At 33.7% G+C, this 27,109-nt stretch overlaps 2 protein-coding genes across 2 annotated transcripts; both read left to right on the top strand.

The window, feature by feature from the left end:
* Positions 1–10,334: 10,334 nt before the first annotated feature.
* On the top strand, positions 10,335–21,171 carry LOC139859240 (serine/threonine-protein kinase TIO-like). Its single transcript, XM_071848034.1, has 10 exons — positions 10,335–10,751; positions 15,163–15,267; positions 15,517–15,620; positions 16,898–17,096; positions 17,694–17,792; positions 17,880–18,410; positions 18,859–19,920; positions 20,236–20,469; positions 20,802–20,945; positions 21,064–21,171. Exons 1-10 carry the CDS (start codon positions 10,335–10,337, stop codon positions 21,169–21,171), a joined length of 3,003 nt encoding a protein of 1,000 aa, XP_071704135.1.
* A 1,856-nt stretch (positions 21,172–23,027) lies between these two features.
* Positions 23,028–25,587, top strand: LOC139859238 (uncharacterized). The gene is made up of 4 exons (XM_071848032.1): positions 23,028–24,039; positions 24,130–24,879; positions 24,979–25,097; positions 25,192–25,587. The coding sequence occupies exons 1-4, from the start codon at positions 23,028–23,030 to the stop codon at positions 25,585–25,587; spliced, it is 2,277 nt and encodes a 758-aa protein (XP_071704133.1).
* Positions 25,588–27,109: the final 1,522 nt, after the last annotated feature.

Raw genomic sequence — 27,109 nt, 5'->3', positions numbered from 1 at the left:
AGTATATCTTTTGGCTAAACTTTTTGTTTTCCGGTTTGAGATAAAATACAACCCAAATTAATAGACCTAATTTGGGTAAATTGGCGGAAGTTGAATAACATTTCTTTTTCTCCAACGGAATTGTCATGTTTGTTAACAAGATTACAAAAAGCGTTTGGTTGTTATTAAAGCACTTTATTTTTATTTTTATTTTTCAGGCAAAAAACTTGAAATAAAAGATAAGAGTAATACTCCTCATCAGTAAGATGAAGAGCCTCCTAGGTTACCTATGATTTCACCAACGTTTTTCGTTGAGAGTTTTCTATATGTTTCTCAGGTTCATACTTGGCTACTTGGTACATGCTTCCGCACACTTTGATTACTTACTTGGGGTCAAGCATACACGCATACGCTAGGGATATCACCTTTGGATTCAAACTTAAAGCATACATACTTATGCTATTTATAGCAACCGTGATTTTCAACTTATTATGTCGCAAGTTATTTCATTTATACTTTATAATAGTAATTCAGTGCTACCGAATCGCCTTCTAGACAAGGATAGTGAAATAGGATCCGTCGCCTTGGAATAGGATCAAAGAGGATAGAGTGAGTGGAATATGTAGGCGGTGGTAAACTCCTCTTTTCGGTAGTAGAAGGGAAGCTCGTCCTCTTATTGTTTATATCAATACTCAACTTCGTCAGTCTGGTTGAACAGCCTCCCAATGAGAGCGAGCCAAGACTTTGCTTGCTGTTTGTGTTTGTCCGCCACGACTGCTCAACCAACTGCTAAATCATGGGTTCGAATCCCATTTCCTCCGGAAACAACCCTTGGCAACCCGATATTTAAGGAAGCACAGCTAACCTAAGCGGGGGCAGAATCAATGACCCAAGGTTTGGGAGTCAAGGAACTGGAAGACAGACACGCGGTGGACTGACCTCTTTAGGCAAGGGAGGCAGTAGGAAGAGAGCCATTAGAAATCAATTCAAAATGTTCCTGATGGAAGTGGCCATGGTTGGCTAAAGTGTCTGCACTTTGATTCCCTTCCCTGTAGATATGAGAGATGGACATGGAAGGAAGTAAGAAAGTTTTGAAAGATCTGATCATAGAAGGACTGTCCAAGGGACTGCACCTCCACAGATGCTCTTTTGTAAACTTAAACTTGTTGTCGAACCATTTGGTAAACTAAACTTTGTAAGTCTTATACGTTTCAAATGAATGCGACATAATTTTGGTCAAACGCGTCTCATTTAGGGACTATGACCACGCAACGGGACCTAAGTTAACGACGCCGTCAATGACGTTTTGGCTGGGTCGTTACAATCCTCGTTCGACAATCGAATTAAGTCGCCGTACTCCGCGAGCAAGGTCTTCTTCATCTTCAAGCAACGTTTCTTTTCCTTCGGGTTCCTTATGTTTGAGATGTCCAAATTCGAAATTCGTTTTGTGGCTTCGAGTGCGGCTTTCATACGTTCCGCCTTGACGATTGTGTCCATTTGTTCAATCTTTTTCTTTGCAACTTCGGTCTTGTATGCGTTAACATTTTCACATAACTCTTCAAATTTTGAAGAGTTTGTAGAACGAGAGCTTTCTGATGCATCGGAAGATGCGGAAGTCCTAGCCACTTTTTTTCATAGATTCTTCCAATGGGCCTTTCAATCAGATCATCACCTAAAAGCACATTATCATCAGTGATATCAATCGTTTGGACCGTGTCCTCCTCATCGTCTCCGTGCACACCTTTACCATAAACAGTTCCACCAACCGTGTGACGACCCCGTCAAAACACTTAACGGATCCGTCAGTTGGTCCCACAGCTTGATCGGACTTAAATGAATTAAATAAACAAAGTTGCATTCTTTTATTACAAAAGTTTCCTAAAAAGGAAACAAACCCAAAATAAGTAGTTTCAAAACAACCAACCATAGTAATAAACCAAAAGTTGACACAAAACCTTGCCAACAAACCCACAAGTTTAAATTATCCAAAAATAGAATGCAAGCTTAAGTTTCATAAATTGTTTCATAAAATCTGCCCAAAATGCATGCAGACTCTTCTAAACATAGCGGAAGCATCATATAACTCAAGTACCTGTAAAAACATGCAAGTAACTGTCAACGCAAAGGTTGAGTGAATTATAGGTTTAAATAAATAAGTAAACTTTAGACCACAAGATTTAAAAATGTTAGAAAACATTAAACATTATTCCATTATCAATGAGCCACCTGGTAACCACTTAACACTTTATTTACCCTTGCCAACACAATAAAAATATACACTTCGATAGTGTATCTACAACAAATTACGAAGTACTAAACATTCCGATTATAAATTGCTAGCACGACTAGCTCGAAATGGGGTTGTCAAACCCGATAGATCTATCCGTAGGATTCGCGTTCACCCGTAGAAACCAATGATTACAGTTACCAGACTAGGGAATATTTTTGTCCAACTCACAATGAATAATTAAATTTAACTGTTACTTGTGTCTAAATGTAAATAAAAATGCATGTAATCACATCCCAAAAATATACTTTGAAAAGTATGTAAAAACGGGACTATAACTCACCTTAAAAGCAACTGAAGAAACCACACAAACAAGCGAACAGCAAATAGAGTAAAGTGATCAGGAATGATCACAATGCCGACCTATAAATAAAGCAGGTCGATATAAATAACTAACTTAGGTCAAGTCTTAGTATGATAGCTATTGTACATGTTGCAAGTAGACAAAGAACAATACTCGGCAAGCATCGGTTTGACTGGAGCAGCGTACGGACACATACTTTCTATTTTTAGAAAGTTTCTATTTTTAGCAGTTTTCCATTTTAGGAAAGTTTCTATTTTAGGAAAGTTTCTATTTTTAGAAAGTTTCTATTTTTGGAAAGTTTCTATTTTTGGAAAGCTTCCAAATTTAGAAAGTTCTATTTTTAGAAAGTTTTTAAGTTAGGAAAGTTTCCTTATTTAGAAAGTCAACAAAAGTCAACTGAAAGTCAAAGTCAACCGAAAGTCAACTCAAAAGTCAACCTTGGTCAAACATAGTCAACATTAATTTGAAAAGTGTAAATTATAATAATAACATAAGTTATAATGTTTATTAAAGTTAAAAGTGTATAGTTATGTCATAACATAAGTTTAATTAAATAAAATGAATTATTAAAGTTAATATAAGTTGGAATTATATAATTAATATAACATAAGTATTTAATTAATTAATTAAATATTAATCATAATATAAGTATTATTAATTAATAATAAATTTTAAATCATATCATAAGTATTATTAATTAATAATGAATTATTAATCATATCATAAGTTTCTAAATATAATTATTAAATCATAAGTATTTAATAATTAAATCATAATTAAATAATAATTAAGTCTTATAATAATTAAATAATTATTTAATCTTCATTATAAGTCTTATAATAATATTCTCATAAAATAAATTTAATACTTATCATAAGTATTTTCCATTAATAATAAAAGTGTTATTAATCATAAGTTAAATTAAAATGTTAATTAAATCATAAATAATAATTTAAATGATATAATAAATATTTATATCATAAGTCTTAAATAATAATAATTACTTCTTTTATCATAAGTAATTAATTAATAATGTAATTCATTATTCTTATCATAAGTTTTAGAATTAATCATAAGTTTTAATTCAAAAGTTCATCGGGTCGTATCTTGAGCCCCGGGTGTCGATTTTCGGCGAGCCTTATATGCATCTCCGCCTATTCAACCCACAAAGATGAATATTTTTGTGAGTTTCCGACAATCGGATTCTCGGACGCATCAAGCCAACATTTCGCCAATCAAACCTCTTCGGCCGATGTCCAAATTCTTTTTTGACACGGCTCACGTGCCTTTTGTTTGTCTTTACGTTGGTGACTTCTTCTTCTCCTCCCTTCGGGTTCGGCTTCGGGCTGTGGTTGTCTATGTGGTTGTTGTTGTAGTGGTGGTTGTGTTTGTGATTGTGACTGTGATTGTGATTGAAATTGTTGTAGTTGTTGTGGGGATAACCCGAGTTCTCTTTGAATCTTGTAATTTTTGAAATTGTTGTAGTTGATAGATTAGTCTTATGGTTGAGATTGGTCTATACGAATATTTCTCTATATTATCGAACAAGGTAGAGTATGGTTAGGGATGACAATGGCTACCCGATCCGATGGATATCCACCTGATCCATCCGCTTCGTGATGGATATGGATGAACTTAAATGGATATGGATACGGATATGGATGAACCTAAATGAATATGGATATGGACATGGATGAAAAGTTTCATCCATGGGTATATCCATTACCACCCGAAATACATATACAAATACATAAATATAGATATATGCTTACATATTTACTATTACAAGTTCATTTATCGTTAGCTTTATATTTTATTTTCAACCCTATAATGAAATAACTCTAATATATTACAATAAAACACGTATATCTAACAAAATAAACTTACAATTTCATACTAAATTTCTCATAATCTATGTTTTATGGTAAATTTAACAAATTTTGTTATATCTTCGACAAAGATTACATATTCTTATGTATAGATTTTAATTTTATGTCATTTTATATTTATTTTTACTATACTACGCTTTTATTTTAATCGCATATTAGAAAATATTATAACATGTTTTTAATATCTATTGGATATCCATTAACCCGGTTAATCCACTGGATATGGATATGAATGGATGATCTGAAACTAAATGGATATAGATATGAATATGGATAAGAAAAACTAAATGAATATGCATATGTATACGGCATCACCCGATCCATTGCCTATGGTATGGTTTGTAGGATAGGGCAGTAGTTAATCCAAAAGGAGTTCCCCGGAATTTTGTGACAAAATTAAATTAACCCCAAAACGATTGAGAGCCCCAACCCTATCGTCGTTCCTAACTGCAATGATCCCTCGATGACGAATTCACCTCGCTGTTGTATGGTCGATTGGTGATCTATAAACCCTAATTCATTTCACCTAAGGTCGATTGCTGAGACAGGGTTGATTGCGCTCTTCCTTTATGCCTGAATCTGCTTCAGAAATCAATAAATTTTGAATGTAAGGGGAAGTCCAGAAGAATTTGCAGAGCATTGGAAAAGATTGAGAATCTGCAGACTCAAGGCAACAATGAATGAAATATATGAGAAGGTAGTTAATATTATTAATACATATTGGTTGGAAGAGGAACTAAATCACTGCTGTAATATTCAAATTTCATCTGGTGTTTTCTATTTCAAACTACCAAATGTCATTACTTCCTTTATCAGGTAGTACTTTTTTTCATACGTATATTTTCTACTATTGATAAAAGAAATAATCATGTGGGCTGCAACTTGATGAGGAGTGATTGCAATGTTTTTAGTTATTTGCAATGTCTTATATATTTTCTACTATGTTTGAAATAAATGTTTGTGTGGCTAGTCTTATAGTCTTCGGTTTATAGTCAATGCTTTAGTTATTTGTTGAAAGTTTTTAATCCTATGTTTGAATTAAATGTTTTAGTTTTTTCATACATATATTTTCTACTATTGATATGGACTTTTTCGTTAATAATATTTCGATCGATTTTATGTTCTGAAGATTTAAAAGTGTAAGTGGACAGACAAACAAACAGATATATTGACTATACTTACGGTATCTAATTATATATTATTACCTCAAAGTAATGGCTAACTACCTTGACTAAACTCATTTGAATTAAAATATTGAAATGGAGATCGATTTTTATTACCATATGATCACTTAATAGCTATTGTATTTACGTCCTGCAAAGGTATACTGTACTCTGTTATAAAAATTAGGCTCTAACTTTTTTTTAACTAATTTAAATGACAAATATTCATCTCAAAATGCTTAACAGGTAATTAAGTTCTAATGTATTCTCCTCGTCCATATTTGTTTAGAAGGAGTCAAGAACATTATTGAGGTAGGGGACGATGGGAAGAATTTGGTAACACACAGTGAATATCTCATATATTGATTACTAAGCCCAAATGAAATGTATGAGAAAGCAGTTAAAGTTTGACATATTGACTGGAAGGGGAAGATTGTAGAAGATGCGATATAAACACTTTGGAGAATTAATATTCAAGTTCCATCTGGTGATTCAGTTTCAACTACTAAGGTTATTATTTCTTTTAACAACTTAACCTTGTTTATTCGTTCTGTTTACTCTTTTTTTCGGATCTAGTTACCTCTTTATATCTCTCCTAGCTATATCTATATCTATATCCATATCGATATTAATTTTCTATTCTATTAATAAAAATAATTAATTATTATGTGTGATGCAACTTGCTAACTTGGTGAGTAAATCCAATGTGTATTATTTATGTGCATGTGGTACTTAGGTTTGAGATAATGTTTATGTGGGTAGTCTTCGATTTATGGTCAATGATTTAAGTTTCTATTATATATATTGGTTCTGTCCCGAATATAATGTTCACATTTATGGCTCAAAATAAGTGTCGACTTTTACTTTTCCAATCAAAACTAAATGAGTGGAAAATTATGAGATCTTATTGACTAACGATTCCCGTTGTTCATGTCTAAAGAGCTTAAAGTTGCGTCTACTAATGTCACATCATCATATGTCGTCCAGTTACATGGTACAGTGAAGGTACGAGGCTGTCAAAAGAAATGTGAATCTGGTGATGGGTTGGGTATTGGTTTAACTGTATATGAGTTTACTTCTCTATAATACAGTTGGAGGACGAGATGGACGATGAACGGTGGCATATTTTATACTATTCTAGACGACAAAGTTCCAATTGTGCCTTTTCATAAAATTGTTTTGATGGTTTGGGGTTTCTGTTTGATGGATTAGAGTCCTCCCAATGGAGGAACTTCTCCATCCTTAGTCCTGGGCGTCGCATCAGCACTTCATTCCCAGACTAAACCCATAATTAAACATTCCCAACCATGACATTCCCTCCTTCCTTTTTTTTTAATTATTTCCGAAAATTAAATACTTATTTAAATAAAACTAAACATTTATTAAAAATTAAAAACATTACAAATAATTAAAATTAAAACATAGAGTTTAAAATAAAATTACATAAAAACTTAAAATTATTCGTCTTCACCTTCTTCTTCGCCTTCGTCATCGTTAACGTGTGAAGGTCCTGCCCCATCTTGATTGTTTGGATTAATTGTTGGATCATGTCGAATACGAAAATTAGCTGGAAGACTAAATACATGTTCGACAAGCATATCTCGTAGTAGTCGATGAATGCACACATCTCTTAATTCCGCGTCCGCCCGCATATGCGCTTCAACCCTTTCTTGGAATGTTCCTTGTACACGTCGAATCAGACGATAATTCTCTTCAAGTCCACAAAATGCACGACTGTTGTCCTCAGTTATCATATTGTTTAATATAACACATGTTAACATAATCCTCCATATTTTGCGGATATAATACGGTCTTGCCGGATGTTGAACAATGGTCCATCGACCTTGTAGTATTCTAAATGCTCGTTCAATATCTTTTCTTGCCGATTCTTGATACTTTGTGAATTTTGCTTGTTTTGGGTGAATTTTGCTTGTTTTGGATCAATCGGATTTCTGAACGACTTAACTAATGTGGACCATTCCGGGTAAATTCCGTCCGCCAAATAATAACACTTATTAAACGTACACCCGCAAACGTACACGGTGGAGCTTCGCCGGCTAATAAGTAGCCAAACAAATCAGATTGATTTAGTACATTGATATCATTATTTGATCCCGCAATACCAAAAAAAGCGTGACAAAACCATCCATCATATGACGCTACTGCTTCAAGCATAATTGACGGGTAACCATGGTCACCACGTGTATAATGACCCTTCCAACATGCCAGACAATTTCTCCATCTCCAATGCATACAATCGATGCTTCCTAACATCCCCGGTAACCCATGTATTTGAGCATGTTTAGAGGTCAAACGTTGGTTTTCTCAAATATTCGGTTACGTACAAGTGAAAAATACATTTGCAAAATTTGTTTAAACAATCATATGAGGTTTGTTCACCCATATGCAAATACTCATCAAAAAGATCGGCCGACGTAGCATACGCTAGTTGACGTATGGCGGATGTTATTTTTTGAACAATATTAAAATCAAGTAATCCACAAGCATCACGTCTTTGATGAAAATAAGTAAAATAATCGGGAATCGGAGTTTGGGAAAAATTCAATATACCTTGACATATACGAAGAAACAAATGTTTGCGCATTCGATAACGTCTACGAAAATAATCGTCTAGAAACGTACAAGTGTCGGAAAAAAATATCTTCTAGGTGCGGTTGGTACGGGTTCAACTTCTTCATTATTGCTTAAGTCATCCAAACGATCAAGTGTTTCGAGTGCTTCAAGTGCTCGATTATTAGTAGTATTCATGATCGTTAATACCATATTTATATCGGGATCGGAATTTGGGTTATTTGGATTCATTTTAATTTGAAAAAGGATTGATAATTTGAGATGATATTTGATATTGAAAAAGAAATGTATATGAAATGTATGTGTTTGAGATGTATAAATTGAAATATATGTGTGTTTATACAGTGTAAAAAAGAAAAAAAAAAAATTAATAATTTTGCAAGGGCCAAAATTATGACCGTTGCATTGGTTAACGGCTACATTTGGCTCCAACTCATCGTCCAGAAATATGATTAAAATGCACGACCAGGAGAACGGAATGGTGGGCTACGACCTGGGCGGCCCGCTGCCACCGGCGCCCAGGTGGGCGGTGGCCTGGGCGGGAGCCTGGACGGGAACGATGGGAGTAACCTTAGCTTAACACTGATCTCTCCTTTACTCGAGTTCATGTACTGACAGGTTCAAGTGATTGTGTAAAAAAAGTCCAAAACCTTGATTGATGTATGTTCTGTACTGACACTCTGGACTGCGTGGGACCCACAACCTCTTTTGGACAGTTCTGTATCTGATTTCATTTTTCACATGGTTAGAAAAAAATTACAGGGTGCAAATGGTAGGACTCTATTTTCAAGTAGCATCGAAACTTTGCCAAAATGATTGATTTTAAAAATGAGTGATTTGGACCCAACCTTTAATAATGAATTTATCTATACCAGCATCTTCTAAAACTTTCCAGTTCACTGAACTACTGCTAAATCTGTGATGTTCTTAAAATTTTGCAGGTTTCTAGTGGTAATAATGAACTGATCAAAACACTCTCAGGTTATAAATTTGAATTTAGATATTTATTTCTGAAGAAAAATGAACACGTGAATGCAACTTTACAAAAAAGAGTGATTTGGACCAAAGACGTTTATATATAATTTATCTGTACCTGTTTTCTTTGAATTTGAACCTTTATGTGTATATTTTGCGGCTCTCAAGGAAATATTCTTTTTTCACATGGAAATATTCTTTTTTCATATGTAGGTAGTTCGGTTATCAAGATGACATGTCATATGGACATTAAACAATTTCCACTAGTTAGTACTCCGTACATCAAAAATCGAAATGATGGATTTTAAAAAAAAAAAAAAAAAAATTTAATAATTTTTGGCCGGTTTGGTCTTAACGGAGATGTTTTTGTACCCTAACAAGTAGGTAGCTTATTATCTAAATGACACTCCATCAGGGGTTAAACAATTTCAACTAGTACATTACATTTAAAAGTCTATATCTATCTATATCTATAATAAAACAAAATAAAAACGTGGAAATAACATATATTTTTTTTTTTATTTTCTTGTATAGGTAGATATAGACAGAGAGTCCAGCTTTTGTATTCATAGACATCTAAACCTCTGGTCTTTTCATTCAGAGGCATTCATCATCTAAATCTCATTTGCTGCTAAATATAATTTCGGATGGCGTCTCTTAAAGAGTCAGAGCACCTCAGTTTGCCCTTCCCTGTTATTGAAGCAGCCACCAAAAAGTTCACAACATTTATTGGAAGTGGAGGATATGGCCAAGTTTACAAAGGAGAGCTCTCACTCTCCGGGGAACTTAGGAAGGTTGCTGTAAAGCGACTTAGTACTAAAGAATCTAAAGGTGGTCAGGGGGTTAAGGAGTTTTTAACAGAGATTCAATTGTTGTCTCGTTATAAACATCCAAACATCGTCTCCCTTCTTGGTTTCTGTGATCAAGGCGATGAAAAAATTCTTATATATGAGTACGCTGAGCATGGAAGCCTTGATACGTACCTGCGTGGGCCATGTAAGTTCTCGTGGAAGCAAAGGATTAATATATGCATCGATGCAGCTTGCGGTCTCGATCATCTTCACAACCATGTTTCGAAATATCATAGAGTCATCCACAGGGATATCAAAAGTGGAAACATTCTTTTGGGTCACAACTGGAAAGCTATGATTGCGGATCTTGGACTTTCCAGAATAGGTCTTGCAAATAAAAATGTTAGTTATGTCGTGACAGATGCGTGTGGCACATATGGTTATTTGGATCCGCAATATGAGATTACAGGAATTCTCACTAAGGAGTCAGATATTTATTCATTTGGGGTAGTGCTGTTTGAAGTCTTATGTGGGAGGTTGGGCTATATGAATGTGCAGGACAATCGGCGTTTTCTAGCTCAACTGGCCCGAAGATACTACAAAGAACATAAACTAGAGGATATAATAGATCCTAGTTTGAAGAATCAAATTGACTCAAATTCTTTGTTTACGTATTCAAAGATTGCGTATGAATGCTTACTCATAAATCGGCCTGAACGACCTGCAATAGCTACTGTTGTAAAACAACTTAAGGATGCACTGAAATTCCAGGTAAGTTCAAGTTTTCTGAATATATAAGTGGTTTTATTACTTGGAAAATGATCTACATGTTAAATCAAAACTAGGATGAGTTTTCTTGAATTGTTTGCGTCATTGTAACCATCCCAATATAATCCAGTGGTCGGGTATTAATGTGTAATGTCCCTGTCAAAATCACTATGACATGACATAATAACAAGAGGTCCCATAACTTGGTCAACGCGCCCTCTATATGAGACGTTTTTACAAAAGTACATTCATTTACATAGTTTCAAAATACAATGTTAGACTGACATGTCAAAAGTAATACATTACATTAAAATGAGAGTACAAAAATGTAAATGAATGTGTAGTCAATAAGATCGAAATAGGTATATGCCAAGACTTCAAAAATCTAACCATGTTTGACCTCTAAACAGAATGCGCGGAAGCAGAAGCTAAGTACCTGAGATAAAAACATGCTAAAAATGTCAACACGAATGTTGATGAGTTTATAGGTTTAAGTAATAATTGAATAAGTGGACCACAAGATTTCAATGTAGTTCAAAAACAGTAAAAAGTTCTATGCAACCTGAGCACTCAGTAACCAAGCTTAATGTATAATCAAGTATCCTTTGTATAATAAATGCCTAGAAATGCAAAAGCAATGTACACCCAATCAAGTGCATAACTCGAAGTACTATTCACCTGTTGAATGTTAGAGCGACTAACCCGGGTGTACTGTCAGACCTGATAGATCTATCAATAGGATTCGCGCTTACCAATCCGGTAATTAACCATTACTGAGCTAAGGGATTTGTAATTGTCAAATCTAGCATAGAATAAGTGTATAACACTTGTGTCCAATACGTAAAATAAATAAGCATGTTATCTCACCCCAATGTTTGAAAACAGTAAAAGTGGGGCTATGAAACTCACCTCGAAAGCCATCGAGAAATAAAGTATAAGCTATCAACAAGCTAATAGTCAAGTAGTGCGGATAGGAATTTCCCCTGTGCGTCCTAAGGTAGATGAGGACGGTTAAAGTCTACACGAAACTTTAAGAATAAAGTCAAGAAGTAAATGTGTCATCGTTATGCTTGTAATCATGTTTATGTGTTACTTGTAAACAAGTAGTGGATTGTTATTGTTCAAAAGTAGACTATTTAGAAATCAGTTTTATTTTAGCTATGTCTCACAAAATATTGAGAGTTAGAAAATCATTCAAATACTAGGTTGTAGCTTACTGAGTTGGCTTTCCGACGCATATAGTCACATCCACTAGTTCAAAGTTGAAGTCACTCAAAAGTGTGAACCTTGCTATTGTGGTCAGATTGTGTGACGTTCAGTCAACTCAACTTTCTCGGTTCATAAAAAGCAAACGACAAACTCAAATCAAGCAAATCCAAAGACAAGAGTTGCATAAAATCTGGAAATATATCATATCCAAAGCAAAAGACTCAATTATTTACCAATAGTTTCAGAAATGCAAAATGTTTGCAACCACCGTTAGGAAATCAAAAATTAAGTAAACAAAACGTAAGGATCGACTTTTCAGAGAGTATATCTCACTTGTCTCACGTCCTTAATGAATATGTCCTTTTCTGAGATATATATAATTTAGTTGACTTTAAAATTCATTTGAATTTCATCTCATATTAGGCTTGTAAGTCATGTTTTATTGGCGTAGTCGCGTAGAAACATCAAACGTTTTAGCACAACAAAACCCGACATATTGACTAAACTAGTTTTGTGAAAAATACTTAAACTCAAAATCTAAGAATCATGATTGTTCCAAAGTTGATCCATACATAAAATAACACCAACAAACTTTTAAATCAACAAAATGATGACTTTATGGTCATCTAAACACGAAATTGCAAAATCAAGAAATGCAGATTCACTTTTCAGCAAACCAATCATGAATGTCATTTTCATTTGAGCATATCTCTCACCTCATATCACCAATAAAGGTGATTCAAGTTGGAGGTTTTAGATCATTGAGATATCTACCCAAATAAAAAGCATATTTGGTCAGAAAGTAAACAAAAACACGTCAAGAACACCACCTTCAACAGATGGTCAGAAAATCGTAACATCAAGACATGTAAAATGTAATGAACAAGATGAGGTACTTATACTCATCATCTATGAATGTTTCTTATATGGTTAGAAAGGTATTGAACCATAAAAAATATTTTATGAAAATGAAAAGATTAAAACTCTTAAGCTAATTTATCAAATAGTTATGGCTGACTCAAGTCGAAATGTTTCAGCAGAAAGTTTTCAGCAACATGTAAAGTGTTTTATGAACAAATCAACAAGATTACAAGCATACATGATAGATTAAGTTAATGGATGATGAAATAAGTAAAATACAAGTTACTTACAGATCTAGATGTAGAAATTAAAATGGGTTTGTGATGTTCTTGAAGGCATGAAAGTAGTACTAGGTGTTTGTGTTGTGTTCTTGAATCTAAAAGTGCAAATGGATGATGAAAGGTTGATGGTGGATGGTGGTGGTTGATGATGGTGGTGGTGGTGTCTCTAGAGTAGATTTCTAGAGAAGTAGAAGTATGGGTGTTTAAAGAAATGAATGGAATGAAAGAAGGGGGCATTTATAATGGATGGCAAATGGGGGAAAGGAGCAAGGGGCTGGACCAGCTGTAGTTATTGCCTCGTAAGTCGTGACTCGGCTCAAATTTTGTAAAATATAAAACACAAATGTCGTAGACCGGTTTAATACGGAAGTCTGGGTTTTCGAATCATCAAAAACGGAGTTCGTATGACCAAGATACGCTTAAAAGAGTGAAATCTTAATTATAATGTCGGGGGCTACAAATAATTTTAACTCATGATCTAACATCGAGCGAGTTAAATACAAAAAGAGTTTTTAGCGAGGTGTCACATAATGTGGCCGGGTATTAGTATATTCACAATATGCCTTAAACTCTCACTATAAACTTTTGTTTCCTTGTTAACACAAACACACTTTTTGTGAAGTCTGATGTGTATGTGATGATGTGTATGTGCTGATGTGTATGTGCTGTTAGTCTGTTATGTTATATGCTTACTTAGTAAAGTCAGATCATTTCTTATGGTAGTTGGTGTTGCGGGTGATGTGTAGTTGTGGAGGGAATTTTGTTGAAATTAATATTTCATATTTAATATTTAATAAAGAATAATCCTTTTTTAGGTTCATAGAGAAACCTCCTTAGCGACAACCACATTGGATCCCTACTAGCGAGCAAAACCCCTGGGTAACAAACCCCCTAAGCGACGAGACCTGTAACCGGTTCGGGTGAATTGCGCACATTGATGCCACCTCTAATCAAGAGACTAATTAATTCAATCTTGAGTGTTAGCTTTTGAAAGATATGGATTACCAATAGAATTTTGAGTAAACCACAGGGACCAACGGTATAATTTACTCTTATATATATATATATATATATATATATATATATATATATATATATATATATATATATATATATATATATATATAGTTATTTCCGGTAAAGCGGGTTTATCCATGGATTACAAATTTTCATAGATCCATTAAATTTACCATCCATATCTATATCCATCGGATCGAATATTACGCCATCCATATCGACTCTACGTGAATTTGATCGCATGAATATCCATCGGATCGGATGTCCATAATGACAAAAGTAAAAACAATAACAAAGCTAAAAATGATGGTGCATATGGGCGATTTTCTCAGTTTTGGCTATGGTCTCTCCGTGTGGTCTCCTTTTTCTGGCATCTAATTTTCTCTTGCATCTCACTGATGCACCACATCACATAGCTCAGATGAGTCGTTTGTTAATGTTCTCAATTTTCTCTTACCTGGGCTATATTCCTAGATTTGTTTTGTCATCGAGGGGTTTCAACCTCCTGAGGTCACTTGGGTTGTCTTTGTAGAAAAATTAGTCTCAATTTAATAGTTTAATTGTTCACAGATAAAAATTAAAAGATACCTATTTTAATAAAAAAACATGATCTACTATTTACGGAGTACTTTATATATACAATGATAATGATAATCATAATGATAATGATAATGATAATTTCACTCTTAATCAGTTGACTTAATAATTTTCTCATTTATGTAATTTTCATATTAGTAAATGACAATGGAGTAAACTTGATCCAATTTATTTTTCATATTTGATAATGAATAGTAATAATAATAATTAATTTAGAATAGTTTGAAAAGTAATAGTAGTGGACCACATTATTAATTTGGAATGGAAGGAGTACGATATAACTCGCTGCATGTTTAATTTCAAATCAGACAATGGGAATAATTCATAACTTTTTGTACCATATTTTAAATTATTTGTTAAAAGGGCGTCAATTTAAAAAAACCGGATTTATGTCATGACCAAGAATTCATAAGATCAACATACTTAACAATTTAGCATTTGAATTTCAGGATGATAAGGATAACGGCACTAAGCTGGCGAAATATGATGGGATAAAAGATTCTCCAATGGATGAGCTTCCCATTAAGAAAGTCCTTATCAAGGGGGACACTGTGGTATTTACTCAACCATATTATTATACATTTATACATACATGAAATTGATCCAAACAGAAACAAATTTGAGATGTGTATTCTTTTTAACATAAAAATAATGTACAAATACAAAACCATATTTTGATATTAGCACTAAGCATTACATTATCTTAATGTAATACGAGTAAGAATATTAGTATTTCACTTTCACCGAAGATATACAAATAATATATTTATATATTTCAAGTAATGAGTAGTGTTACGTTACAGTTGCTTGATTCTACTGGTGTCGTCCGTGAAAATGCATATGAGAGGAAATCAGAGACGACGTTATTTCAAGAAAATTGGATACCAATCAGTTTGCCTGAATCCTGGTTATCTCTTTATCTATTTTTTTTTTTTTTTTTTTTTTTTTTTTTTTTTTGAGACATTTTCATAAGAAAGTTTGTTTAGGCCTAATAAAGTAACAACGGTGACACAATCTTGATGATTTAGGACTTGCAGTTTGGTTGATTAGGGGCCTGTTTAGATAAGGGTTTCGATGTATGGAAATGACAATGAAAATTGAAAATGAATAAGAATGATACAAGGTGTTTTACTTTGGTTGTTAGGATTTTTAAATCCAAAAAGTCAAAACTATGATTTTTTCAAGCCCTAACTTTATAGGCGGATAATGTAAGATTTTTTTTTTTTTTTTTTTTTTTTCGAATCCAACACCATTAATCATATTTTAATTGTGATTTCCTTAGGCAAATTAAACATATTATGAATATCCATTTCTACTTCAAATTGAAATGGGTGACTTATAAATTGTTTTCAGAAAGTTGTCATCAAGTGAAGATTTGTTTATGTTGTGAATTACAAATGTAAAGTTGATATTAATGTCTTTATTGCGAACAAAATTTATTTGCGGTTGATGATAACAAAGTCTTAGTACATATAAAATAAAATTAGGTGAATTGGACCCATTTCATTCAGCTGGTAGTTCATAATATTTTTACTTAATAAATCAGTCATTCTGATTTGCAAATTTTGCATTGACGGTCCCTTGTAACTGACCATCGTCAAAATATTCCATAGCTCCCCTGGCTGAACTCCTCACGCACAATACCACAACAGTCTACGCATAATCCGGTTTTACAACAGAATAAGGTCCGTTTGATTAATTCTTAGAAATATAATATAACTAGAATCTGAATTTTCTTTCATATCTTGTAATCCTGTACGGATGTAAAATACATTCATATTTTGTTACACTGTGTTACTTTTGCATAAAATTTTTAAAAACTGAAATTCTTAAAAAAGTTTATTATTATTATTCGATAGCGCATGTGAGATAACAGTTTACTAACCCTGGAATTTATATAATTACAATCATGAATAATATTATTATTATTGTTAGATTATTATAAATATATAATATATTATATATTAAGTATTATTGATACATTATACTATATTATATACTAAATTTGTTTTTCATTATTATTGACATCACTTTTAAGTTTTAATCTTTTTCACTTGCAAACACACTCAGTAATCTGTATATGTAAATTCCCTGATATAACTGTTTAGTGTAAAAGATATGACGTACTGTCAGACCTTGGTTTCTTGGATTTGTGTGTTCTAAAATGTCTTTTTATGACTACAGGGATGACGATGTTACGACGTTAAACCAGTCCGAGCTGAGTGTCGTTACAAACTTAGTTGCTACTGGTGCACGTGATTCTAAAGGGGTGGCGGATGAGATATTTTGGGACCACATGGGTATTACTGTCAACATTCTTCGAATGAAAAAGTCAGATTACAATAGAGGGCAGTTACATTTGCTAGATGACTTGCTGATTAAGGTATGCTACTTTTTGTTGACTACTACTGCAAAGCTAGCTGGCTACCGGATTAAAACTTAAAACTACTATGTATCATACATAAATACATTTTAGACAACTTTCGGTATAACTTTTGGCTAAAGTTTTTGTTGTCCGGTTTGAGATAAAATATAACCCAAATTAATAGACCTAATTCGGGTAAATTGCCGAAGTTGAATAACATTTCTTTTTCTCCAACGGAACTGTCATGTTTGTTAACAAAATTACAAAAAGCATTTGGTTGTTATTAAAGCACTTTATTTTTATTTTTAATTTTGAGGCAAAAAACTTGAAATAAAAGATAAGAGTAATACTCCTCATCGGTAAGATGAAGAGCCTCCTAGGTTAGAATCAAACACTGTATAAAAGAAAATATCAACTATTTTTTTGGAACGGCAACAGAAAATATCAACTATTACATAATGAGATTATTTTGAATCCAAAATCAACGTGACGTATTTCTTTTGAAACATATGACCTTATTTTATAGGTCAATGGTTTGCTATGTATTTTATTTCTTTTTTTACCCTGTTCATTTTTCTGGATGGTGCTAGTAAAAAAAAACTCTTTTTGTTGCAGTGTTTCTCACTTTTAAGAAAATTATTGGATAATAATGGAGGTGGGTTTGGAGATTCATATATTAGTCATTGGGTTGCCGTAGTGGAGCTCTATAAAGAGGTTATAATCTCAACCCTTGCTATAATAAATGTATAACGTTTTTAGCTATTACATCTCAAACTTCAGTATATGTATATGTATATGTAGGTTACTGGTTGCACTGAAGATGTATCGGGGAGACTTGTATATGAATCTGTTGCCTGCATTAGAATTATAATATCCAGTGTAACACAACATCTGAAAGCTTCCAAGGCCACCAAACATGCCGAGGTGGTGACTAACACTCTTAGAGAGATGTTGGATCATGCTAAAGCTTTAGGTGTCATAGATGATTTGCTTTCATGTGTAGCGACTTGTGGTAAAAGTCTCATGTCTGGCTCTTCAAATTTGTTACGTGCTGCTTGTGAAGCATGTGAGACTATTTGGTCACTAATACATGCTTTTGAGTTTCATTCTACAAAAGAAGAGGCACATGTATTTCCGTTAAGCTTGATGTATTCCCACTCTTTGGATCAGATTAATATTAAAGGAGATGAATATGGACCATTGATGGGTACAGATTATGAAAATACAGTGGAAACTGTGACGCAAGCATTCCTCAGGTCTGATGAAATAAGGGTTGCTATCTTCTATTGTCTTCGCCAGCGCCTGCAAGCCTCATGGTCTTCTGTAATTCAGGTGATAACTAAGGCTTTCTGTGTAAAGTTAAGTCCTAACGGTTATTTACTTAGCGAAGTTTATTACTTTGAGATAACCCAAATCATTTAAAAAATTGGTGAAAATCAGTCTTTCGACTTCTATTTGGACTCCACTTTCCTTGTAGCTTTGCAGTCCCTGTCATTATCATCATGATCCCCTGTTTGTCAACCTTCCTGCTCATCCCGAGTGTTACGTGATACGTCACCATATTAAATAAAGTAATCTAATACTTCAATTGATTAAAGCTAATTTTACAACCTTTTCAAATATAATGGTCTGATTCCGATTAGACCCCTTTTGATCTTCTTTATTTTATTTTACTCTTTTGACCAAGATAAGAGTATAAAAATGTATCCAAACCAACTCACTAATAAGTAGTTAATCATGCATTACCTAACCTGAGGAGTGGTATAATTTCTATTTTCAGATAATCTTAAGGTGTTGCCTGCATAATGATTTGGTTGCTAGTGTTTTATGTGGCCTCTCTAGTTCCTCAACGGTTGGTGGAGGTGGTGACAATACAATCATTTCTGAGGTCTTTTCAATAATAAATCTTTGTGCTTCATTCGATAGAGATCCTCAACAACAATACACAAACAGCCAGAAAAAAGTATCAAAAGTATCTGATCCAAATGACTTGGTTCTCCATGCGTGCCTTTTAATAGCCTCAGTTGCACAATCCATAGATGATTCACTTCAAGAAAATACTGCAGTTATTATGCTTACATCATCACCTGAAACTCAGGAGTCTCGCCTCTCCGACCTAGCTCACCATTACTCTTTGTATGATGGAATACAAAATTTTCAACCCCATTCTATGTCGGCCATGCTGGCACTTGGATGCATGTGCTCACTTGAAAATAATGAGCCCTTTGAAACATTAGTTCGTAAAATAGTCGTTCCTTTGATCCCACCGAGTGCCACACTTTGTGATTATCTCAAGATGTCAACAACAACAACAGGCGCTCAAGGTGGTAAAGTTATGCTCTCATACTGGCACGGGATCAGGGATGGGTGCGTTCTTTTGTTGTATTTCAGCTTACTTTGGGGTGGGACTTTAGCTATTCAGGACTTGGGTAGCTGTGATATCTCCCAAAGTCTTATTAATTTGTTAGGAAACAAGCAGCAGCATTCACATGAAATTGGACTCTCACCTCTTGGAATTTTTTGGACAGTTAGTTCATTAATCCATTGTCTGAAAGGAGGCAGTTCAGTTTATCACCAGGTGTTGCTTACAAGTGAAAATGTGAAAGTTATGTGTGATTTAATATCTGATGTCCATCTTAAGCTTTTACGGTATTGGGTTGGACCCGGTGGAGGGAAAATTGGAGTCAAAGATACGGTTCATCAACTGGTTTATCATTTGAGGTTTCCATTTTCGGCTTTTGAGAAGAGTTGGGAACTTGGAGACATGGACTCTCAAAGTAGGAAGGATATGGTTATAGAAATAAAAGCAAGCATGGACAAGTATATTCAAATCCTTTTAGAGGTGTGTATATGTATTTACATACATTTTGTCTCTATAGTTTTATCATACTTGACTTGTTCGAAAATAATTCTGTCGGGTACTAGATAGTTGAGTTGTAATTATTACATCTTCAAAAAAAGCCCACATGCAAAGAAAAATTGCAGGTGTTCCAAGTTTTGCATGATCTCTCACAGATTTTGGATATAATTAATGCTTCTAAATCTTCAAGGATGCATGGGTGTGTGGTTTTGTTATGTTTCAGATTATATTGGGGTGGGCCTTTAGCTATTCCTGTTTCACAAATTTTGCAAATAATTAATGCTATTAAATCTTTAGGTAGGACTTCCTGGGCAAATAATCAAGTGTTTGGAACATTTGGAGTTGAAGGATACTGTGTTACCTCTTGAACTTCTAATCAGAATGGCAGATCATCGGTCACTGGTTGTTGAACTTGTTGGGAAAGGACTCTTGAATCCAATTTTAATGAAAAGGTTACTTGATGATTCATCACCCACTCAAGTCAAGTTATGGGCTCTTCAAATAGTTTCAAAAGTAGCCGCAATGGACAAGGTCAGTACTTGCTACTGTATTTGGTAAAGTCTCAATCTTCTTCTGTATTAGTATAGGCTTGCTTACCCATGTTTACACATCATGTTATAAGATAAATTAAGATAAAGTCTTAAATAAAATTCAGAACTCTGTGTTAGAGTGAAGATGTAAGAGTACAAAACCCATAAATAACATTTTGAACCAAATCTTATTTTTCTATAAGGTAGTTATCACTTTTCAATAAGTAACCTTAATTAATAATTTTGTAGAAATAGAAATAGGTATAGCCATGTTATAATTAATTATGATATCATATCATTATTATGTGTTAATGAACAAGCATTTGAACGCAGGAGTTTTATAAGCATATAAATGGAGCAGATATTTTACAACAGTTAAAAGCATTTCTTACACATGAAGATCCATATGTGCGTGGCTGGACGTGTATGGCTATAGGAGATATGTGCAAGCATAACTCCTACTTTTATAGCTTGTTGGTAAGCATTAACCATTAATTTGTTTACAAAATCCTGCCATAGGTATTAAAACATCATTCTATATTTTGCAAACACCATTGATCATATATGTGTGTTCTTGATGCTCTTTATATTATAGGCAAAACACAACATCAGTAGCCTGTTGGTTGACCTGTTATTCGATAAGGACGACTTCCCCCGTGGAAATGCTACATTTGATGTAAGATGCCTCTGTGTTTTCAACTAGTTTTTCTGCAACAATAAATTTTATTATATACACTGGATGAGCACTTCCATGACATTGTTTACTTTGTATAGATTGCTCGCATGACACGCATAAGTGAATATTTCTATGAAGACCTGAGGAGATGTATACATCCACTTGCAAAACTGCTGCTTTCACCAGAGACGCATAACATAACGAAGAGGAATGTTGCTAATTGTCTTAACAATCTTTCTTACCACTCGGATAAACTTATTGAAGATATGATCTCTAAAGGAGCAATGGAGGTAGGTGTACCTATATATATACTATCATCTTTCATTTATACATATCTAATACAAAAAGTTTCATGTATAGTACCACCTTTGACTATCTGGTTTGACATGGATGTCTTTTACGTGGTGGTCCCTGCAGGCTTTGTTAAAGGTAGTCGCAGATTACTCTGTTGTTGCACTCAACCCAAACAGGATTGACGACTTCGAAGATATACTTCTACTTCGGACTCTTATTGCATTAGCTACAATGTGTAAACATCAACCTTGTAGACAGTTCATCTATTCATCACATGTGTACGCAGTTATAGGAGAACTACGTGAGTCACCCATCGAAGACATTGCCAGCTACTCAACTCTCATTTTCAACAGAGCCTCTGAAGAGACCTAAAACTTGTCAAGTGATGTACAACTTTCGTTTAATACTTTCAGGTGGTCAAAACAGGACTCTTAATAACCAGCGTCTCATTTTTACTGCTCTTAATAATTACATAATACTGTGATAATTACTGTTGGAAACATAAAAACTTAAAAGAAAAAAGATGATGAGTTGTGAGATGGTAAGGTAAGAGTGTTGGTTTCATTCGGTTCTGTTGTTTATGATAAATGCAAACATATATGGTGGCCATGACTAGATTTGGATCTGAAGTTAATTGGATCATATTGTAGAAGTTTGACAGATTGTGAGGACCATTTCCTGTATTTTAATGAATAATTAGTCTGTTTAGATACAAAATAATACTTCATAGTAACTAATTACCAGATGTAAAGTGAGATAATCTAACCTAAAAGCAAGGTTGCAAAACTCGGCCAACTCGGCCGAGTAATCGGCGAGTACTCGGCTGAAGGGAGAAAACGAGAACTCGGTACAAGAATCGGCCAAAACTCGGTCAACAAAAGTCAACTCTTCTAAAAAATTGAAATACGTTCAATAATTAGGGTTTGAAGCACAGCGACACTTCTTTTTCTTCTATACGGCCTACGTTTCTTCCTCTTTCTTCTCTGTCGCTGCTATTTCTTGGGTTTCTTCGAAAATTCGTCTTCCTCTTCTTCAATTGGACATGTCACTCAACAATTAACAAGCTCGACTACTCTTCTTCCTCTTCTATCGCAAGTTCTCAACAGATTCAGGTTTGTTTATAAATTTTAATCTAATCATCTTTTTTTTTTTGTAAATATTTGTCTCTTGATTTTGACTCAGTGTACTAATGTTACTAATCAATTAGTTAATCAATTTATATCTGTTAATCAATTAGTTAATCAATTTATATTTGTCTCTTGTTTATATCTGTTTATATTTGACTCAGTGTACTCGGTTTTTGTATATAATTATCAGTTTGTATATCAATTTGTGTATTGTTGTATTTTGTTTAAGTGAGCTAACAAGATTTGTATATCAATTTGTCACTTGTTTACAACTGTTATATTACAAATTGTGTATTGTTGTATTTTGTTTAAGTGTTTAACTGAGCTAACAATTTTTGTATATCAATTTGTCTCTTGTTTACAACTGTTATATTACAATTTGTGTATTGTTGTATTTTGTTTAACTGAGCTAACAAGCTAAGTGGTATGTTTTTTGTTTAGGTTTGGTATATTCACTTTTCAATGGCAGGAGCGTCTACGGATCAATCAACGAATTCTACTGCTGCTATGAATGAACTCAAGAGGAAATCGGGTGATGTTGGTTGGGATTACGCAATTTTGACTGACAAGAATAATTTACAAAAAGTGAAATGCACGCTTTGCGGCAAGGTTATGTCGGGTGGTATTCATAGATTGAAACAGCATGTTGCTCAGGTAACAGGAAATGTCGCATCATGCTCTAAAGCCACCCAAGAGGATATAGCAAAATGTCAAAAAGCTATTAATGATATTGGTGCTAAAAAGAAAGTTAAAAAAGATCATGATGTATCTGTGAGAATGGAGGTAAGGAATGATATGACAAGCCCCATTGACCTTGATGAGAGTGAAGAATTTGAAGGATCGAAGCCACAACGTTCTTACGGTCCCATTGATAGGTTTACAACTTTTGATAAAGGAAAGAGTAAACAAACCAATCTTGATAGCGTTATGAGAAAAGAAAGTGCGGATCGTTTAGATGCTTATATTGCTAGGTGGGCTTATCAGCATGCGGTTCCGTTTAATGCGGTTGATAATGATGAATTCGTATGTATATTAGAGGCGGCCGGTCATCATGGACCTAATGGTAAACCTCCATCAAGATACCACTTAGGAGAACCTCTATTAAAGAAAGAGGTTGATAGAACAAAAACCCGCATGAAAAGGTATGAAGATGATTGGAAAATAAGTGGATGCTCCATTATGACGGATGCATGGTCCGATAGAAACAGAAGGAGCATCATGAACTTATGTGCTAATTCGAGTTTGGGTACCGTGTTCTTGACTTCAAAAGAGTGTTCGGATGAAGCTCACACAAGCGATTACATATACAAATATATTGAGATGTGCATCGAAAAACTTGGTCCCGAAAATGTGGTTCAAGTTGTGACCGACAATGCCGCTAATAATATGGGAGCGGCAAAGTTGTTGAAGGTGAAACGACCAACAATATTTTGGACATGTTGTTCGGCGCACACAATTAACCTTATGCTTGAAGGTAATAAGTTTATAATTATTAAAGTATTAAAGTATATATATTAAAGTATTAAAGTTTATAATTATTAAGGTAATAAGTCTATTCTTGAAGGTATTGGGGGGAAAAAAGGCTTCAAAAAGACACTAGAAGAAGCAAGAAAAATAACGGTGTTCATCTATTCCCATCATATGTCATTGGCTTTAATGCGGAAATACACCAACAAGAGGAATATTGTAAGACCGGGAGTTACAAGATTTGCTTCCTCATTTCTTACTTTGCAAAGTCTACTTGAAAAGAAGACACAACTAAGACACATGTTTTTGAGTGAGAAATGGGAAAAGTGTAGCTTAGCAAAGACAAAGAAAGGGACGGACGTTAAATCTTTGGTGATGGACGACAAAACTTGGGCTGGTGTGGCAAGATGCTTAAGTGTTTTTGAACCTTTAGTCAAAGTCTTAAGGATGGTAGATGCCGATTGGAAGCCTTCCATGGGTTTCTTACATGGTGAGCTTAAGAAGGCACAACAACAAATTAGAGAAGTTTTCAACAATAATTACGAAAAATATAAGGCCATCATGGAAGTCATATCAACTAAGATGGAAGGTAGACTTGATACATGCCTACACTTGGCGGCTTATTTTTTGAACCCGTTTTATCTTTATAACGATGTAAGTATCCTACTTGATGAACGTGCGAATGATGCGGTTGTTGAAGTTGTTGAGCAAATGTATCCTGAAGATCATGAGATGCAAGATACAATATGTAATTTGGAGTTGCCAATTTACAGGAGTAAAGAAGGGAAGTTTGGTCGGACAGTTGCAATTAAAGGATGTGAGGTGAACGATTCTAAATTTAATCCAGGTAATGCGTTATTTGTTTATTTTCTTGAATTGTTGATTTAATAAGTGTGTATGTTTGCTACTGTTTGCTAGTGACAATTTAATGTATCTTTAATTGTAGCGAGTTGGTGGGCAAGCTATGGTGCCTCAACTCCTAATTTGAGAAAAGTTGCAATTAGGATACTTTCTTTAACCACCGCCTCATCGGGTTGTGAAAGAAACTGGAGCACATTCGAAGCGGTTAGTGACTTTTAGTGTTTAGTAATCTATTTATTTTTAAGTTATATTTTTACTTAAACTATTTGTTGGCTTATTAGTTATTTTACCTTTGTAGATCCATACGAAAAAGAGAAATAGGCTCGAGGCAGAAAAAGTGAACAGTCTTGTCTATGTTCAATTCAATGCTAATTTAATGAAAAAAAATGAAAGAAGAAAGGAACGAGCAGGGCGTGATGTACTTGTATCGCATGATGATGTTGCAACTGAGGCGCAAGATTGGATTATTGATGAAGGATTGACTTACGAGTTGATTAGTGAGGCTACAGGTTTGAAGGGAGCTAACGAACCTCGAAGAAGTAGTAGACGACCGCGAGAACTTTTCGAAGAATTCGACTCGGCGAGTGAAGAGGAACTCGAAGTAGATGAAGATATTGAGTATGAGTCAGATGGAGTTGAAATTCGTGAACAACATTATGAACATGATAAGGAATTCGATATTGATGAAGATTGATCAAGATTCAAGAATGACATGCTCTATTATGACCCGTTGTTTGTAACTTTCAAACTTTGTATCATGTATTTTGTATTTACTATTTGATGTTAACATTGATGCTATTTGATGTTTTTTTGATGTTTTTTGATGTTTAAAATTGCTAATGATGCTTATTTAAGTTTCATACAAAGTCAATTTGTATTGAATCAAGCATATAAGCAACATATATACACTTTTGGAACACATATTACAACATCATATATATATATATATATATATATATATATATATATATATATATATATATATATATATAAACTAAAAAGTCAACAAAAGTCAACATCCGAGTACTCCTCCGAGTACTCCCCGAGTCGCCGATTACTCCTCAAAAACCTCCGGCCGAGTACTCCCCGAGTAGCGAGTTTTACAACCTTGCCTAAAAGGCTTCAGTTCAACAATTCCAGGTATAAATCTCTCTGAATTACCAGTTATACTACTCAAAAACAATATGTAGTTATGTCTTTTAATGATTTACTACTACTATTTTGTTTGTTTAATCAAAGTGGTCAGGTACTCATCACGGTCTATCCTATCTGTCCAAAAACCTAACATTAAAAATTCAATTCTTTTTTTAAGATAATTATTATTAGTAATAATTAATCGGTCCGAATAATGAATCGAAGGCCAACATCTGGATATGGGCAACACAACTTTCAACGATTGATTGAACTGGCATCAAATTCGGGACTTATTATTAAAGAAATGATGAAGTGATGAAATCGAAGGCCAAAGGTCGAGATCTGGATTTCAGATTAAAATGTGAAGGTAGATATCTGGATGATGAATTGTATTTTAAAATGGAGATGCTAAAATTTGTGAGATGGCAAATTATAAAAGTAGAGATGAGGTTATTTAAAAAAAATGGTTAGATTATAATGGATGTATGATTTTTTTTTAAAAATAGTAATTTTAATCATAATACTTGCAAAAATAGAAAAACCATTTTTTTTTACAAAAATGGTAAAACCGAAGTTTGAAACTTCGGTTTTGCCATATCTGAAGTTTCAAACTTCGGATTTTTTTATTTTTTTTTTACAAAAAAAAAAAACAAAACCGAAGTTTGAAACTTCGGTTTTGCTTTTTTTTTTTTAGTTTGCTTTTTTTTATTTTGTTTTTTTTTTTGCCCTATACCTATATAATTAATGGGTAATAATATTTCCACTTTTATTTTTTTTATAGATTCACTATAAATGGAGTATATTATTTATTTCATTATTATAGATCCACTATCTTTCAACTACACCGTGTGGTACTTTAAAATTTTTAATAACTCGAAGGATTATATTGATTACAATGAAAATAATATTGAGTTATCAATATAAATTATAAAGGTATAAATTATTGCTTCTATAAATAAGAGGGTGCAAAATGAAAACTAAATTAATAGAGTACAAGTACAGACACATTGACGCGTCTTTACCCAACCCACACAATTAAAGTGATCTTCTTTATATATATATATATATACTAGATTTTTTGA

Source organism: Rutidosis leptorrhynchoides, chromosome 7, assembly GCF_046630445.1.
Source record: "Rutidosis leptorrhynchoides isolate AG116_Rl617_1_P2 chromosome 7, CSIRO_AGI_Rlap_v1, whole genome shotgun sequence".
Lineage (NCBI taxonomy): Eukaryota > Viridiplantae > Streptophyta > Magnoliopsida > Asterales > Asteraceae > Rutidosis > Rutidosis leptorrhynchoides.
Note: the sequence above shows the minus strand (reverse complement) of the source record. Positions and strands in the feature narration are given on the sequence as shown.